Genomic DNA, 17,110 nt, shown 5'->3' with positions numbered 1-17,110 from the left:
AATCCTATGGTGGTCTTGGCGATGCTCATCAAAGTATCGGAGATTTGAAAAGAGCGTTTGAGTACCATGAGCACTGTCTTGGAATTGCCAAAGAACTCGGAGACAGGGCAATGGAAGGAAAATCCTATGGCAGTCTTGGCGTTGCTCATCAAAGTAGCGGGGATTTTAAAATAGCGTTAGAGTACCACGAACAACATCTTACCATTGCAAAAGAACTCGGAGATAGGGCAATGGAAGGGAATTCCTACGGCGGACTTGGCGTTGCTTATCAAAGTCTCGGAGATGTTAAACAAGCCATAGAGTATCACGAGCAACATCTTAATATTGCCACAGAAATTGGAGACAGAGCTGGGTTAGGAGCATCGTATGGCCATCTTGGAAAAGCTTATTATGCTCTCGGTGATTTTGAAAGAGCCATTAAGTACCACGAGCAACATCTTAGCATTGCAACAGAAATTGGAGACAGGGCTGGAGAGAGAACATCCTATGGCGGTCTTGGCAATGCTTATGATAGCCTTAGTGATTTCAAACGAGCGATAGAGTATCACGAGCAAGCTCTTAGCATTGCCGAAGAAGTCGGAGACAAGGCTGGAAGAGGACGGGCGTACTGCAATCTTGGAAATGCTTATCACGGTCTCTGTGATTTTAAAAGAGCCACAAAGTACCACGAAAATAGTCTTAGCATTGCAAAAGAAGTCGGAGACAAGGCTGGCACAGGACGTGCGTACTGCAATCTTGGCAATGCTTACCACTGTCTATGTGATTTTAAAAGGGCCATAGAGTACCATAAACAAAGTCTCAACATTGCCAAAGAAATCGGAGACAAGGCTGGAACAGGACGTTCCTACGGCAATCTTGGCAATGCTTATTACAGTCTCGGTGATTTCAAAGGAGCTCTAGAGTACTACGAGAAAGATCTTAGCGTTGCCAAAGAAGTCAAAGACAGAGCTGGGGAAGGAAAATCCTATGGTAATATTGGTCTTGTTTACCATCGGTTCAGTGATTTTAAACGAGCCATACAGTACCACGAGCAACGTCTTAGAATTGCCAAAGAAGTTGGAGACAAGGATGGAGAAGGGCGTGCCTACTGCAATCTTGGCAATGCTTACCACAGTCTCTGTCATTTTGAGCAAGCCATAAAGTACCACGAACAAAGTCTTAACATCGCCAAAGACATCGGAGACAAAGCTGGGACGGGACGTGCGTACGGCAATCTAGGAAATGCTTGTTACTGTCTCGGTGATTTTAATCAAGCCATAGAGTTACACAAGCAACGTCTAAGCATTGCCAAAGATGTTGGAGACAAAGTCGGTGAAGGTACATCCTCTGGCAATCTTGGTCGTGCTTACGATGGTCTCGGTGATTTTAAACAAGCCATGGAGTATTACCAGCAACAATTGAGCATTGCCAAAGAATATGGAGACATGGTTGGGGAAGGAGCATGCTATAGCAATCTTGGAAATACGTATTATAGTCTCGGAGATTTTAATAAAGCCATAGAGTGCCACAAGCAACATCTTAACATTGCCAAAGAACTGGGAGACAGGGCCGGAGAAGGAAATGCCAACTGCAATCTTGGCAATGCTTATTACATTCTTCACAATTTCGAACAAGCCAAAGAGTGCTACGAAGAACATCTTAGTATTGCCAGAGAGATAAGGGACAGGGCTGGAGAGGGAAAAGCCTATGCAAATCTTGGCAATGTTTATTACAGTCTCGGTGATTTTAAACGAGCCATCGAGCACCACGAACAAGATCTCGACATTGCCAAAAAAGTCGGAGACAAGGCTGGGGTAGGAATATCCTATGGCAATCTTGGCACTGCTCATGGAGGTCTCCGTGATTTTAAACGAGCCATAGAGTACCATGAGCAACAACTTACCATTGCCAAAGAAGTCGGGGACAGAAATGGAGAGGGAGGTGCTTATTACTGCTTAGGCTGTGATTATGAAAGCTCGGGCTCTTTATCGATCCAGTATAAGCCTGTACAACAACGTGAGAAATCTTCTTCAGTCCGCAGATGCGTGGAAAATAACTTTCCGCAATGCGTGTCAAGATGCGTACACAGCTCTGTGGAGAGCTTTGTTGAAGCTTGGTAAGACAGAAGAGGCTCTTCACGTTGCCGAAGAAGGTCGAGCACAAGCCTTGATGGATCTCATGAAAAGGCAATATAACTTAGAATGGCTTCCTTCTGGGTCATTTGATGCAGAGAAAACAATCTCTGACACATTAAGCGATGTATCTACGCAAACAGTTTTTCTATCGCTTGAAAGTCGCACAATCCATATGTGGGTACTCCGCAAAGGAAAGAATGCTCAGTTTAGGCAAAAGGTAATAAATGAGCCTGAAAATGCGGCTACCTTCCTGGAGCGTTTAATAAAAGACGCTTTTAACGAAAACCGCATTGGTGTTCGTGTTACATGTGAGAATCGTTCATAGGACGAGGAAACAGATAATTTGCCATGCAATAGAGAATCTGATCAAGAAACAACAGCTTTATTACAGGGCAATGACAATGCCTTGCGCCATCTGCGTGATTATATTGTTGGTCCCATTGCAGACGTGCTTCAAGGCGACGAATTGATCATTGTCCCGGATGGTCCATTATGCCTGGCCCCTTTTGCTGTATTTTTAGATGAGAAATCAAGGTTCTTAAGTGAATCCACTAGGATCCGCATGATTCCCTCTTTGACAAGTTTAAAACTGATCGCCAATTGTCCTGAGGGTTACCACAATACGACCGGAGCGCTGCTCGTGGGAGATCCATGTCTAGAGGAATTTAAGAAAAGGAGATGCAAGCCCAAATTTATGCCGTTACCATTCGCTAGAGAGGAAGTGAATATCATAGGAGAGATTATCAAGACGACCCCACTGGTGGGAAAGGAAGCAACTAAATACGAAGTACTTAAACGAATCACATCGGTTGCCTTGGTGCACATTGCAGCACATGGAAAAATGGAAACTGGTGAAATTGCTTTGGCTCCAAACCCCTTACGGAAATCCAAGATTCCTCGTGAAGGAGACTATATTTTGAAGATTTCCGATATGCAAGCTGTCCAACTACATGCAAAGCTTGTCGTGCTAAGTTGTTGTCACAGTGCACAAGGAAAGGTCACCCCTGAAGGCGTGGTTGGTATTGCACGCGCTTTCTTGGGCGCTGGTGCTCGTTCTGTTCTGGTATCACTCTGGGCAATTGATGACGAGGCCACTATGGAGTTTATGGCAAGTTTCTATCAACATCTGAAAGACGGCAAAAGCGCCAGTCTGGCTCTTAACCTGGCTATGAAATGTCTTCGAGAGTCAGAGAAGTTTAATGCTGTAAAGTACTGGGCTCCGTTTACACTCATCGGTGATGACGTCACGCTAGAATTTGGAGATCAGTAATAATGGCACCGTAAGTACAATTTCCTTCTAAATTTTCATTTGTTTTATGTGCAGTCACTTTTCTGAGTTATATTACTTTAAACCATAAAAAGTACTCCAAATTTCTTTTGTCTTCCATTAGTGCAATTGACCTCTTCTATCGCAAATAAGGCAATTATTATGACTCGAAATAGAGTGTTATTCCGATTTCTCGACCCTTCAAGGGAAACGGAAAATGGTTCGAGAAATCGGGGATGAAATTGTAGTGTTCGACTGAAAAAAGCAACTTCCAAAGGAAGCGACTTTTGTTACGAGTAATCAGGAGATTAGATGAATCGCGAATTCACGAAATCGAAATTCTACTGTACTTCCCCGTTTTTACATTTGCAAATTATTGCGGTTTTCACTGAAATGCGAACTCTGACATTCAATCCTCAACCAACGGTTTACGCTTTTTGCTGCCGTCAATCAACTTAGCGGACCTCTCGGAAAACAGAAGTTCACTTCACTTAGGTCAAAAGGTCACGTCTCTCAGTTGTGATTGGTAGATTTCGATCCATTTTGTTTGTTTCTGTTTTTCATGGTTCGTTTGCTGTCGCCGTAATTATGATTGACGGCAGCGAAAAGCACATTCGTTGGTTGGATTTTGAATTTCAGAGTTCGCATTTCACTGAAAACCGCAATAAAGACAAACACTCGAAACTAACCTCGTGAGGTACAGTGTAGCTGATTACATGCCGGTATAAGTATAAGCAATGCGTTATTATTAAGGTGGAATTCCTGGTCACAAGTATTCCCTCTCCTAGTCAGCTTGATAAGTTTCTTTTACACAAGCTGGATGATGATGATGTACAGTTTAACCCTGTTAACCCGACCACCAGTGGTCCACAAAAAATCTGGTGGTGTTGACTCGGTGGTCGTATTAAGAGATTAAAGGGGTTCCCATAAATAAGGAAATAACTGAGTGTGCTTTCTTTTGTGCGAAAGAAAGGTGGCCATATTAACCAGGTTGTGGTTGAATTAACGAGCTGGTGGTAAAGAGTGGTTCTGGGGTACTATACAGAGAATACGAAAATCAAAGTTCCAGAATTTACAATATATTAATTTTCCTTATACTGTCTGAAAGGAATTTATTTTCAATTCGATAACCTACATTTAGCACATTGATATTTTCCGCAGCACATTTATCCTGAGGCGAATCACTGAGCTGTTTGTAGGCCAGGGGAAGTTAGGGAACACAAAAAGTTATCGGTTGTAACGTATTATGAAACTAAATGGCGCTTTAGCCTGTGTAAGCTACTTGCTTTTGTTTTCGTCTTTTGTCAGGTTGGCTTTTGGATCCAAGTGAAAAGAAACATGGTTATTGTGTTTTGCTCAACGCAATATTATATTAGTGTATTATTAAATAGTCAAAATGAACATTTAATTCTTTCCTAAGACATGATAAGATGGTTTTTTACCGATATAACAGACCTCTTGAAGAACAAATTCCAGTTATAAATATAACACAATGCCACAATGAATTAGAAATAAGGGGAGAAACTCTTTCCGGATTTTAGCCCATATATTTCCATTTGTTGCTAAATTTCAAATAATGATATAATTTCTTTTTTTCATAAGCCTGTGACTTTGGAGTTTATACGCTATTTTATACCTTGACAGTATGTTTAGAGACCCGATGCCAACCGAACCCCCTTGATGTAATTAAGTAAAGAAAGTTAAAATCTTTGTTATATATAGCGGTGTTTTATTGGCTGTCGACTGGTCTTGATAACCAACACCATAGGATTAATGTTTTGAGAAAATTTAATTATAACTCTAAAATATTCAGGCATCTGTTCTGGGCGCCATTGCGTCAAGTGATTTGTTAGACGTTTTTAGCCCTAACATATCCACGTTGTTCTGTAAGATTAAGTTAATTGTAGCTGCGTATGGATAATACTTTATAATCAGTAATTGCAACCATATGAAGTTGTTTATTAAGATTGGCAAATATCAGAATATAAAAATAAAAGCTTGTATTTGTTTTACTAAATGGAGATCTGTTTTTTCTTTGTAGCAACCAAGGGTGGTTGATCGCTTGTTTTTCAAAATAAACCAAAGACCCTTCATTAGCCGCTGCATTTCTAAGTCTGAAACAGACCCTCTATTTTCTCTTAATTTCGTGGAGACGCGCAACCGAAATATATTCCGCGGGGATTTGAACGAGTTCGAACGCAAGAGGGTGTCGCTGGCGCGCTCGCTAGCTAGAAAAAAAAAACAGTTGTAAACAGACTGGCGTTTGTTTTTTCGACTTTTCGCTTGTTTACAAGCAAAATGAAGGAGAATAGCGGTTAAGTGGGGTAAATGTGTAACCACATTCTTGTTAACTCTCAAGGGACTGTTTTAATTTCTCAAGGGAATACTTTCCTCTGTGGGTGATCAAAGCGCGTGACTTGTAAAGTGTCACTCTATAGTTGTGCTTCAACACTTCCGTTCTTGTAGAAAAAACGTGACTTGTCAAATTTACAAACGTTATATAACAATTAAAAACGTGAGTAGCCCAAATCTTACGTCACATAACTAATTAAGAATGTGATGGGGGTTAAGCGATCGAAGGCAACGAAGTTTAAAACGATTAAGAACGCAATTTGTACTGGTACAAGTCTTTAGGCGCTAATATTAATTTAACCTAAAACGATTAACAACGCAAATTTGTACTGGTACAAGTCTTTCACACACTAAAACGTTGCTAATAGTTAACCAAAGGGAACTCATTTCGTGACAATTGATTATTTCTGCTGAGTTGCACAATTTAGAATTGCAACATCATTAAATGCAGGTGTGAAGTGATATTTACAAGTGTTTTTGTAGCCTGTTGTGAAATTACTTCCGGTGGAAGCAGTAAACGCTAAACGTTTTTGCTTCTGTTCAGAAGTTAATGCATCGCCATTAGAAAAAAAAAACAGCAACTGTTTTACTGGAAATGTAGTCGTTAGAAATGACATGTGTAGCCGTAAGGTAAAGAATAACGCGAGGAGAAGCGGCATTTGGTAATATTTACTTCTCAATGTGGGGTTAAGATTGCGTGACGAGACAAAAGGTAACTCTGTCGTGCGTAACCTTTATCGGGCACCCTGCATTAAGCCGAGTAGAAATCTTTCTAACTCGAAAGGAAACAACTATTTCGATTAAAGGCAAACGTCAAAGTTACCATTTTTAACCAAGCCAAAGTATATGAGTCGCAAAGCACCCGGCCGTCGCGACTGACAAATACAGCATTTCCTTCGCGAAAATAAAAAAAAATGCTTGAACTGAAAGACGTTTGAATTCTTCCATGACATGTTCGAACAACAATGCCCAGGATAAACCTTCTACTCATACTAACTTCATGCAAAAAAGTCGATATCTCGAAGAGATCTTTGATTATGTTGTGCGGGCAGTGTATACCCGCCGGCCATACATTTCTTTGTAAAAATCATGAAACTCAAACTTCTATTTTTCCTTGAATCGGAAGTCGTTGAAATTTCGCAGTGTTACTACGCGGTCGTCCGATTTTGTTAATCACTCGTATGATTACAGATCAATTGGACTCCACTCAGTTCTTTTGTCATCCAATATTTCAGTGTTACGATCATTCGGTTGATATAAAAGGAAAGTACTCTAATTACAATCTTGCAACTTCGAATTTCTCTGATTGCAAGCAATCTTCCAAAGGCACTATGATTTACTGATCGTGTCAGGCGCGAACCAGACCGGTTTCCACCGTTTTACGGAAATCGGTCAACCCCTTGTCCGAGTGACTCAAAATAGCCGGAAATGACACTTTAGGGAGTCAATATCTAAAAGTTTTCCCGGGGAAGCATACCTCCGGTCCCCCAACAGGCTCGCGCCTTCGGCGCCAGTATTATTGGAAGACGGTCACTATTTTTCCTGGATCCGCGCCTGCGTGTCCTCGTATTGCTGCCTTTATTGCTATGCCGCACATGATGGTCTGCGGTTTTTGTTACTATTATGCGCACGCATGCCATGTGCGCCTGTTGTTGAATGTGAACCGCCATGTTTGATTAAACCTTGTTGTGTTGTACCAGTTTGACTTATTCAATTCCGCGAGACACAACAGATTGGCGACGAGGATTTAGACCCTACGCAGCAACCAGAGAAAGTTCGAGCTTTCGCCACTATGCCGATTGGAAAGATTGAAGCGTTTGACGAAACGAACGACGATTGGAACGCCTATGTGGAACGTATAGAGCAATACTTCATCGCCAACGAAATCAAGGAAGAAAAGCAAGTGGCCGTAATGCTAAGCTTAATGGGAAACAAAACGTATGGATTACTACGCAATTTGGCCGCCCCAGCCAAGCCATCCAGCCTGTCTTTCAAGACTATCGTAGAAACACTACAGAAGCATCTGTCACCGAAACCACTGCTTATAGCAGAGCGATTCCGCTTTCACAAAAGGAACCAACTCGAAGGTGAAACCGTAAGTACTTACCTTGCTGAATTAAAGAAATTGTCGCTGTATTGTGAGTTCGGAACTAACTTAAATGACGCGTTAAGAGATAGACTAGTGTGTGGACTACACAATGAACTTATCCAAAAAAGGCTGCTCTCCGAGCCAGATTTGTCATTGGCCAAAGCGTCAGAAATTGCCCTAGCAATGGAAGCGGCAGCGAAAGACACACTAGAATTGCAGGGTAACATTAACAAAGAGTCTGAAGTCAACAAAATAAACAAGGATAGCGAAAGAGTTCCAAAAGGGAAAGATGATGTCAAATCAAAATCTCATTGTTATCGATGTGGGGGTAGTACACACGAATCAGCCGAGTGTTACTTCAGGAATGAAACGTGCCGAAAGTGTGGGAAGCTGGGCCATATCCAAAGAGTATGCCGCTCGGGAAAGAGTCAGAACTCTACCCGAAGACGAAAGGACGAGAACCCCAATCTTCACTCGTTCGAGGTAGATGATGAGCGTGATGATAGCTTGGTGGCATCCCTAGAAGTCAACAATGTTAGCCATGGGGTATTTGGTGACGTCATCTGGGTGACGCCAAAAGTTAATGGCCACACACTGAAGATGGAACTAGACACAGGTTCAGCGATATCTACACTCCCCTTGGAGACGTACAAGGAATCCTTCCCAGACACACCGCTGGTTGACACTACCGCCATTTTGAAAACCTACTCAGGAGAGAAGATAACACCAGAAGGCAAACTACTTGTTCGTGTGGAACACAACCACCAAGTCAAGGACTTAACATTGTATGTAGTGAAGACACAAGGGCCGGCGTTGTTTGGAAGAGATTGGCTACACCAGATACAACTCGATTGGAAAAGGATCTGTGCTATTTCAAAAGAACAGCCGACACAAGACACCCAAAAGAAATTAGAGAGACTCCTAGACGACTACAGTGAAGTGTTTAAGGATGAGATCGGCACACTCAAGTCAGCCAAGGCGAAACTCCTTTTCCTATACCCAGTTTCGAACCTTTATCATAATCTTATAAACGATTGTATCGAATTACTAGCAGTCAAAAACAAAACATCGGATAACAATGCCATAACAAAGCACGTTTTCGGGGGAACTAGCTTCTTCTTTAAACGGCTTCAGCAATGAACCACCAGCTTCGTTTTTAACTTGCCTTTATTCTGGTTACTACAACGTACTCTCACAGTGTCCTACAATTCTGAGCGATAATTCTTGCACGCTCGTTTTTAAAGGGACCAGGCTCAACTGTCAATCACTCATCAAAAATGTCAAAATTACTGATTAAATCCTATGTCATGACATGCGCAAAACACGCCACGAGAAGGTGACAGGACGGGAAGGTCTTCTTTCCAAAACATTAAAAGGTGCGAATTTCGACTTGGTTTTCTGCAATTTCAACTAACGTGCACACCCTAACTGGTCCAATTAAAACCACGCGAGCAAGGTAAAATTTACAAAGAATGATTTCACAGAATGACGTTAACTTAAGTTACAAAGTTGTACGAAAAATCCAAACTTAAACAGGTTACCAATGTAAACAAACCAACAACAACTGTAAGGTAGATTTCGGAGAAGAAGGGGCGTTCTTTAAATTAGCATAGTTACGCCCAAATACATATTTTAATACTAAGTTGTTTACGAGTTTAGGTCCAGTTAAAGGTGTTACCAAAAGTTCCTGGTGTACAAATAATTTACAAGTTGTATTGTACTATTATACAATATTTAAAACAAAAGAACAACCACTTCTGTAAATATCAATGTACAATCTTTTGAATTCAAAGATAATAAAAAGATAAGTCATTAAGTTTGTTATGGTTTGTTATGGTTTGGTATGGTTTCGCTTCGGAAAACAGGCGTATTTTGGAATATGAAAACAGAACTAACGGTAAAAACAACTCAAGAAATATTTTAATACGATACCAGAATTTATTGCATTGAATAACAACCTGTGAAAAGTAACCTAACGTGTTATCGATAAGTTCGAGAAAGAATATAATTGGTCAATCCGTAGAACAAGTTAATTGCTTTTCCAATGCGAAACCAAACGCGTCCTGATCAAAGTAAAATTCTAAAGATACCGACAACGTTACAACTCTATTTTTAAAACTGAATTTACATAAATATTTATCGATCACGTTCCATATTATTTTCGCGCGTTTTGCACTAGTATTACCAAAGTTCCGATTTTTGTTCTTTAACAAATTCTCCCTCCTTAGATTACGCAACTCCGTTTGCGTGTAGATTGGAAAAAATGTGAAACGCGTGAAAAGTAATCAATCTCGCGAGTTTTGCGTAAACTCGAAACGTGCTATCACCAAAGCATAAGTAACCGCTTTTGAATTAACCCTAACAATACAAACAAGGCACGTGTATTCGTTTGTAATGTTAGGTACCGCTTGGAGGTGATCTAATTAATGTCTTAAAATATATTATATACACTAGAGAAAAAAACTAGAAACCATTCGGAAAATGTTGCCTAAATTCTGCCCACCCCGTTGGTTGTGGCGGAACGGGAGGCTGTTCCCAGCGACGCTCCACCTCCTCATAATACTCTTGGAGATTAAAATGAATTGACCGGAAAGAAAAGACATAGTGATCATCTGGAATATAAGGAGGTACAGCGTCGCCGTTAACAGGTATCTGGAAACGACGGCAGTGCGGACAGCGGAATGGCGCGCCTGGCGCAAGCCGGAACCACTGTAACATACACGCCTCATGGATAAATTTTCGGCAACATAACAACCGGCGGGTATCCGCCTCCGTGACTTCTACACAAACAAAACAAAGGGTATACTGTTGACGACGTAACTGATCACGACGCATGTGACTTGGGCTGCGCCGACGCCCTCGATTTGGTGGATGTCTAGGATCCATGCCAATCCGCGTTCAATTTAAATTAGATTTGTTGAAATTTTTTTTTTGTTTTTTTGTTTGTTTGTTTTTTTTTTGTTTTGTTTTGTTTTTTTTTTGTTATTTATTTGTTTATTTGTTTTTTCTTGTTTTGTTTTGATTTGTTTTTAAGGGCAGTCGCGAGAGGGGATGGGTAAGTCTCTCTCCCTAGGTCACAGAGGCTGGCCTCCCAAAGTCCTACCGTGACGAGAAAAGACTTTTCCAACACCCTCTTTTAACTGGCGACGACTTTCGGCCTCCGAAAGTTATGGTCTCCCTATTATAACAAGAGAAAAAAAATTACGAAAATTACTTTTACAACTATAAGGTGATATTACTTATTGAGATAAATATGTGCTAGAAAATTGCTGTCCCAGCTGATGATATCCACTACGATTTAACTCCTCGACCCAAGCGCGAGTAAAAGGGGAGGGACGACGGAGGAAGGATGGAACATACAACTGAATCAATTGATAAATGATAGAAGACTCAATAAGCAAAAACCCACTTAACCGAATCACAGGAAACAAAAGTGGTTGTTGGATATTAGTCTGTGGAGTGCGCTCCAGAAAATCGAGTAAAAATTCCAATACAAAAAGTGAAAATTCGTCGGGAAGACACAACAGTTCTGCTGTGTGATACGAGCGACAATAAGGACAGTGAGATGAAAAATTAATGCTATGATTATTTTGAAAGATTTCATAAAAATTACTGACATATGAAAACAAAGCTGGCGAAATATCCCTAACATAGCCATAGCGTGGTATGGCTATTTGATTAATTCTGTTCACTGATTCCAAAACTTGAGGGATCGGTTGAGGAATCGGTGGTGGCTTGGAAAAGTCCATTCCAGGATTCCTGATCTACGAAGAAGAGAAAAGGTAACTATGGTTACCATGCAGCTAAAGAAATAATTACGCATGCGCCGAAAATGAAAAGAAATGCGTGGCCTATGTTTTGGGAGGCCATGCAAGTGTTTAATCGTGAAAAATTTCGCTGAATGAAGCCTATGGAGATGTCTGAAGAGTTTGGAAAGGAAAGAACGACCTTGAAGAGACGACAAAAAGGTAAGAATTTGTTTAGTAATATACCATAATGGACATAAGAGCAAAGAAAAACTAATGCTAAGTCGAATGAAAACAAAATGGCGGCTGAACAAAAAGAATCAAAGTAAATGAAATGGGCCAATTCATTCGCAACTAACGCTGCTATTTCGCTTGACAATATGTTTTTGGCATGTAGTACATAGTTTTGGCGAGTGCGTAGCCTCACTTGAAGATGTAGCAAACTGAACATCCGATAATTCAATCGGAGGCTCTTTTAGCTCTGGGTCACTTAGGCGCCTTGCTCGCTGAGGTTTGTTCGATGGCGATTTCTTTGAACGAACAAAAGTACACTGAAATACAGGCGGCTTTTGGCGGTTCCCAAGCTTAGAGAAACAACAATAAAACATTAATAGAACAAAGCTATTGATCAGTGCAAGAATAAAAGCTACATACGTTAGAATATCGTTTGTGTGAGTTGCGTTCACTGAATGGAGTTTCGAAATGTCTTGTTTAAGTGTATGGAGCTGAGTGACAAGCTGTCCGTCTAATAAGCGATATGTATTGTCTAGTGATTGAAGAGTGGAATTGTCAAACTGTAAGGGTGGACTAATGTTAAGTGACTGATAATGTAGGTCAAGTATGTCATTATTGTCATTCTTCCAAGGGACATAATGAAATGTCTGTTTAGTAAAAAGTGGAACATGCAAGGTAATTCTGTCAGGACAAGTCCCAAAACCGGTTTGTTGTGTAGCGAAAGTGACATCACAGGGAAAATGATAGATCATTAAAGGTGAAAGTGAAATGGTATGTGATGATCCATTAGTAGAATTACTGATTGTTAACACACCTTGCTGGGTGCTTAAATAATATCGTCCACCTAAGTGATGCAGGTCGTGCAAATTCGTACAGTCCGGTGCTTTACGATGAAAGCGATTAAATGAAAGTTTAGACTTGCTATTCCATGGGATTCCCAACCAAGAAGTGTCATTTGCTAGTTGCAGCATGTGTTTTGGACATACAAATGTGGAATCTGAATGATAACACTTTTGAAGTAGATTAACATGTACAATGAATGTTGAATGAGCACAATGTAGCAATGCTAACTGATCGCGTGTAATCGGTCCTTGATAACAAACTCCTGACAAATTATACTTAATTGGTAGCAAATATTCAAGTGTGCAAAAGGTAGATTTTGAAGTAAGTTGTGGAATTGTAAACAAAATATTAATGCCAATAGACTTAGATAAGTGATACTGATAATCCACTAAAGGTTGTAACAGTAATGGAAAACCTGCATCAAGTGCATTTGCAGTGTCCTGTAAAACAGAAATTTGACTTAACTTCTGCTTAATGGCAGTCGATAGAAAAGATGGAAGGCTATCAAAACCAACAAGTTCCTTTTTGTGTAATTGGCTAGCCTGATGCAAAACATCATTAAGTTCAATGAGCCGAAGTATTGTTGAAAATGATCTAGTAACTTCCAGAGAAAATTTAGAAAGAAATTCCATGAAAACATTGAAATGACAATCCTCTAAAGATGCAAACTCATGCAATTTAGATGCCCAAAGGTCAAATGTAGAATCAACAGTACGTAATGCAGCAGAAAGTCCTGCAACTTTACTTGTGAGTTTATCTGTAAATTTGGCCAAATACAATGTTTTTCCATGTACAGTACGAATCATATTGGACATAACTCCCATGTTATTCATAAATTGTCCCAGTACAGCACTTAAGCCAGCAATGTCATTGTTGTCACATGATCCACCAAATTTTTCATAAAAGAATTTTGGAATACCTGCTAAACCTGCCGAACATGCCCAAGGGGAACGTTTTTCCCGCCGGGGTGGCTGTAGCCATATTCGTTCATTAGGAGAGATGTTAGTACAGTGTTGAAGAGCCCATTGTTTACATAGCACTAGTGATTTTTTATATGCATAGGGGCAATTCATTGTAGCTGTAAGGCCAGTTGAATACTGATAAAAACGACGAATATAGGAATCACACTCGATCAATGAGGTGAAACCGTGTGCTGAGAACAATCGTTGTGTTGCTTTTTGAACAGCGCGCATTTGCAGTAACAAGGCTTTTAGAAATTTGACCTGTTGTGGTGCACAAGTATCATTAACAGTGAAATCTTGCCCAATATTAGGAGTACGTAAATCTATATAGAGGTTGAATAATTTTGTATCTTCATAGAAAACAACTGCTTGTGGGTTATAAGATATCATCAAAGCATCGGGGTAATAATTGACATGTTTACCATGTGTATCATAATTTGGAATATCATCAGCTGGATTGGAGTTTTCTTGTGCTTGTACAATTTCACATTGGTTACCGAAGAAAACACAAAATGTAATAATGAGTAACATGAATCTACTTATTTTTATCGCGGAATTGTTCCAAAAGTCTTGGATCCAAGATGTTTTCTTCTGGCTCCCAGGTGCTTTGAGCCACCTGAAAGCCAATCCACTTGACCAGATACTGGACTTGTCCATTGCGACGTCTGCTTTTGAGGATGCGTTCTGCTGCATAGACGTCAGGATCAGCCAAAATATCTGAGGGGTCAACAGTAGCACTGTTAGAATCGTCAGCGGAGACCGGCACTGGGTCTGAGGTTGCAGGGTCTAACGGTGCACTATCATCAGAGACAAAACTGTCCTCAGGAAGTTCAGATGCTAAAAGGGAAGGTTCATTAGGAGGGTCATTGGAGGGCGGAAGGATAGGGCGATCGGAAGGATCATAAAAGGGTTTCATGCGATTAGCGTGGACAATTGTTGCAATTAAGCGGTTATCGCATGTGCGAAGTTGAAAATGAACTGGCGACATTACACGGCAAATACGGTAAGGACCGTGCCATTTGTGCAATAGCTTCTTTGATAGACCCTTTTTAGTCTTAGGACTATACACCCACACTCGTTGACCAATTTGAAAGGTGACATCCTTAGCCTTTTTGTCATATTGAGCCTTCATCAATTGTTGTGAGCGTTGAGTGTTGCATTGTGCGATAGACTGCGCTGTTTCCAGTTGGCTTACAATTCTACTGCGATGTTCTGCAATTGAAGAAGAAACTTCTGTTGGTGGCAATAAACTGACGTCAACAGGAAGGCGAGGTTCTCGTCCATAAAGTAAGTAGAATGGACTGTCGCCGGTGGAGACGCATGGAGAGACTCTGTAGGCAAAAAGAATAGCCGGGATAAAGAGATCCCAGTCTTTCTGATTAGAACTGACAAACATGGATATTGAATCAGCTATCGTTCCATTCAGCTTTTCAGTCATTCCGTCCGTTTTGGGATGATAAGAGCTGGTATTTATCTTCTTGGTGTTCATCATCTTGCATACTTCTTGAACCAAGGTACTGAGAAAATTACTTCCTCTGTCAGACAATAAGGTTCGCGGAGCACCATGTCGGCACAGAATTTCGTCAACCAAGAGGCGAGCGATGGTAGGTGCATCAATAGAAGGCACAGCAAAAGCTTCGCACCATCTAGTGAGCGAATCAACAAATACAACCACGTACCTGTTGCCGCGAGCAGATACCGTTAAAGGTCCTAAACAGTCGACGGCCAATCGGTCGAAAGCACCCTCTACAGGAATTGGCATCAGTGGAGCCTTATGCCGATTGCGTGGGGTCTTTCGCATTGAGCAGTCAGTACAGCCGCGGGTCCAATGTTGGATATCGCTAAACATTTTCCGCCAGTAGTAACGAGCACAAAGCTTCTCATACGTCTTAGTTGTTCCAAAATGACCAGCCGTCGGGTCGTTGTGGCCCCAAGTAAGAATTTCGTAGCGAAGTGCAGCTGGGATGACCAGTTGTTGATAAGTAGTCTTGCGACGAGATCCAGTTGGAGTCCACAGGTGAAATAGTAGGCTATCAGAGCTTAAAAAATAATCATCCACAGTTAGTAACAAGGACCTAGCCATTGCATTATCCTGGGGTAGTTCTGCAGTCTCAAGATAAGAGATAAGGTCTGACAAGTCAGGATCACGGCGTTGCAGGTCCTTAATGCGAGATGTCTGAACACCCGGAACATCATAGGCTGAGATGTCAGGAGACGCCATCTTATAGGGACGACGTGATAATGCATCAGCGTTGGCATGATTGGCACCTGGGCGGTGTCGAATCTCAAAGTCGTGTTGCTGAACTAAAAGAGCCCATCGTGCTAAACGACCAGTTGGATCTGCAATATTCATTAACCACTTAAGAGAATGATGATCAGTATGAAGAACGAACTTGCGACCATGGAGGTATGGTTCGAACTTTTTGATGCCAAAGATAACTGCCAATGCTTCGCGCTCCGTTGTACTATAGTTGCGCTCAGCCGAATTGAAGTCACGGCCAGCATAGGCAATGGCAACTTCTTTACCATCCTGAAATTGCCCTAAAGTGGCACCAATGCCATCATTACTTGCATCAACATATAAATGAAATGTTTCTGAAAAATTTGGAAAAGCAAGAATTGGCGTAGAAGTCAGTGCTAATTTCAAAGCTTTGAACGCTCCCTCACATTGATCACTCCAAACAAATTTATGATCTTTCCTGAGTAACTGATTTAAGGGGGCTGCAATTTTGGCAAAATCTTTAACAAATCGATGATAGTAATTCGCTAGCCCCAGAAAAGAGCGAACTGTTTTGACGTTGTGAGGACGTGGGAAATCTTTAACTGCCGAAATTTTATCAGCATCTGGAGCAATTCCCTCATTGGAGACCACATGTCCCAAATACTGAACTTTGTTGCATGCAAATTTACACTTAGAAGGTTTTAGTTTAAGGTTAGCATGTCGAAGCCTGTCGAAGACTTGACGCAAATGATCTAAGTGCTCAGGGAAAGTACGAGAGTATACTAAGATGTCATCTAAGTAAATTAAACAGATTTTATACGTTAAGTTGCGCAAAACGCACTCCATAAGCCTCTGATACGTACTAGGCGCATTTGAAAGGCCGAATGGGGTCACGAGAAATTCATAAAGACCACCATAAGTAATAAAAGCAGTGTGTTCTCGCGACGCAGGCGCTACCTCGAGCTGCCAATAACCACTAAGTAGGTCCATTGTTGTAAAAAGAGTGGTTCCGTTGAGTGCGTCCAGCGTGTCATCAATGCGAGGCAGAGGATAAGAATCTTTCCGTGTGACGGCGTTGAGGCGACGAAAATCGACGCAAAAACGATCAGTGTTATCCTTTTTCTTGACCAGGACGACAGGTGATGCCCAGGGACTAACACTAGGTTGTATAATTCCTCTATTCAGCATATCAGTGACATGCTCTTCAATGATACCACGCTGCTTGTCAGAAACCCGATATGGGCGTTGCCGTATCGGAGGATGATCACCGGTGTCAATACTG

The 17,110-nt window shown here is 41.2% G+C and overlaps 3 protein-coding genes across 3 annotated transcripts; 2 read left to right on the top strand and 1 right to left on the bottom strand.

Annotated features, from left to right (window-relative positions):
* Positions 1-2,103: 2,103 nt before the first annotated feature.
* On the top strand, positions 2,104-4,743 carry LOC144636744 (tetratricopeptide repeat protein 28-like). Its single transcript, XM_078495934.1, has 2 exons — positions 2,104-3,394; positions 4,690-4,743. The coding sequence occupies exon 1, from the start codon at positions 2,677-2,679 to the stop codon at positions 3,382-3,384; it is 708 nt and encodes a 235-aa protein (XP_078352060.1). The 5' UTR covers positions 2,104-2,676; the 3' UTR covers positions 3,385-3,394; positions 4,690-4,743.
* Positions 4,744-7,525: 2,782 nt separating this feature from the next.
* Positions 7,526-8,962, top strand: LOC144637180 (uncharacterized). Its single transcript, XM_078496314.1, has one exon. It carries the CDS (start codon positions 7,526-7,528, stop codon positions 8,960-8,962), a length of 1,437 nt encoding a protein of 478 aa, XP_078352440.1.
* Positions 8,963-11,500: 2,538 nt separating this feature from the next.
* Positions 11,501-13,997, bottom strand: LOC144637179 (uncharacterized). The gene is made up of 2 exons (XM_078496313.1): positions 11,996-13,997; positions 11,501-11,586 (listed from the first exon to the last, which is right to left on the bottom strand). Exons 1-2 carry the CDS (start codon positions 13,995-13,997, stop codon positions 11,501-11,503), a joined length of 2,088 nt encoding a protein of 695 aa, XP_078352439.1.
* Between the last annotated feature and the right edge of the window lie 3,113 nt (positions 13,998-17,110).

The sequence above is a fragment of the Oculina patagonica genome, chromosome 13, assembly GCF_052425735.1.
Source record: "Oculina patagonica isolate OP01 chromosome 13, crgOcupat, whole genome shotgun sequence".
NCBI lineage: Eukaryota > Metazoa > Cnidaria > Anthozoa > Scleractinia > Oculinidae > Oculina > Oculina patagonica.
Note: the sequence above shows the minus strand (reverse complement) of the source record. Positions and strands in the feature narration are given on the sequence as shown.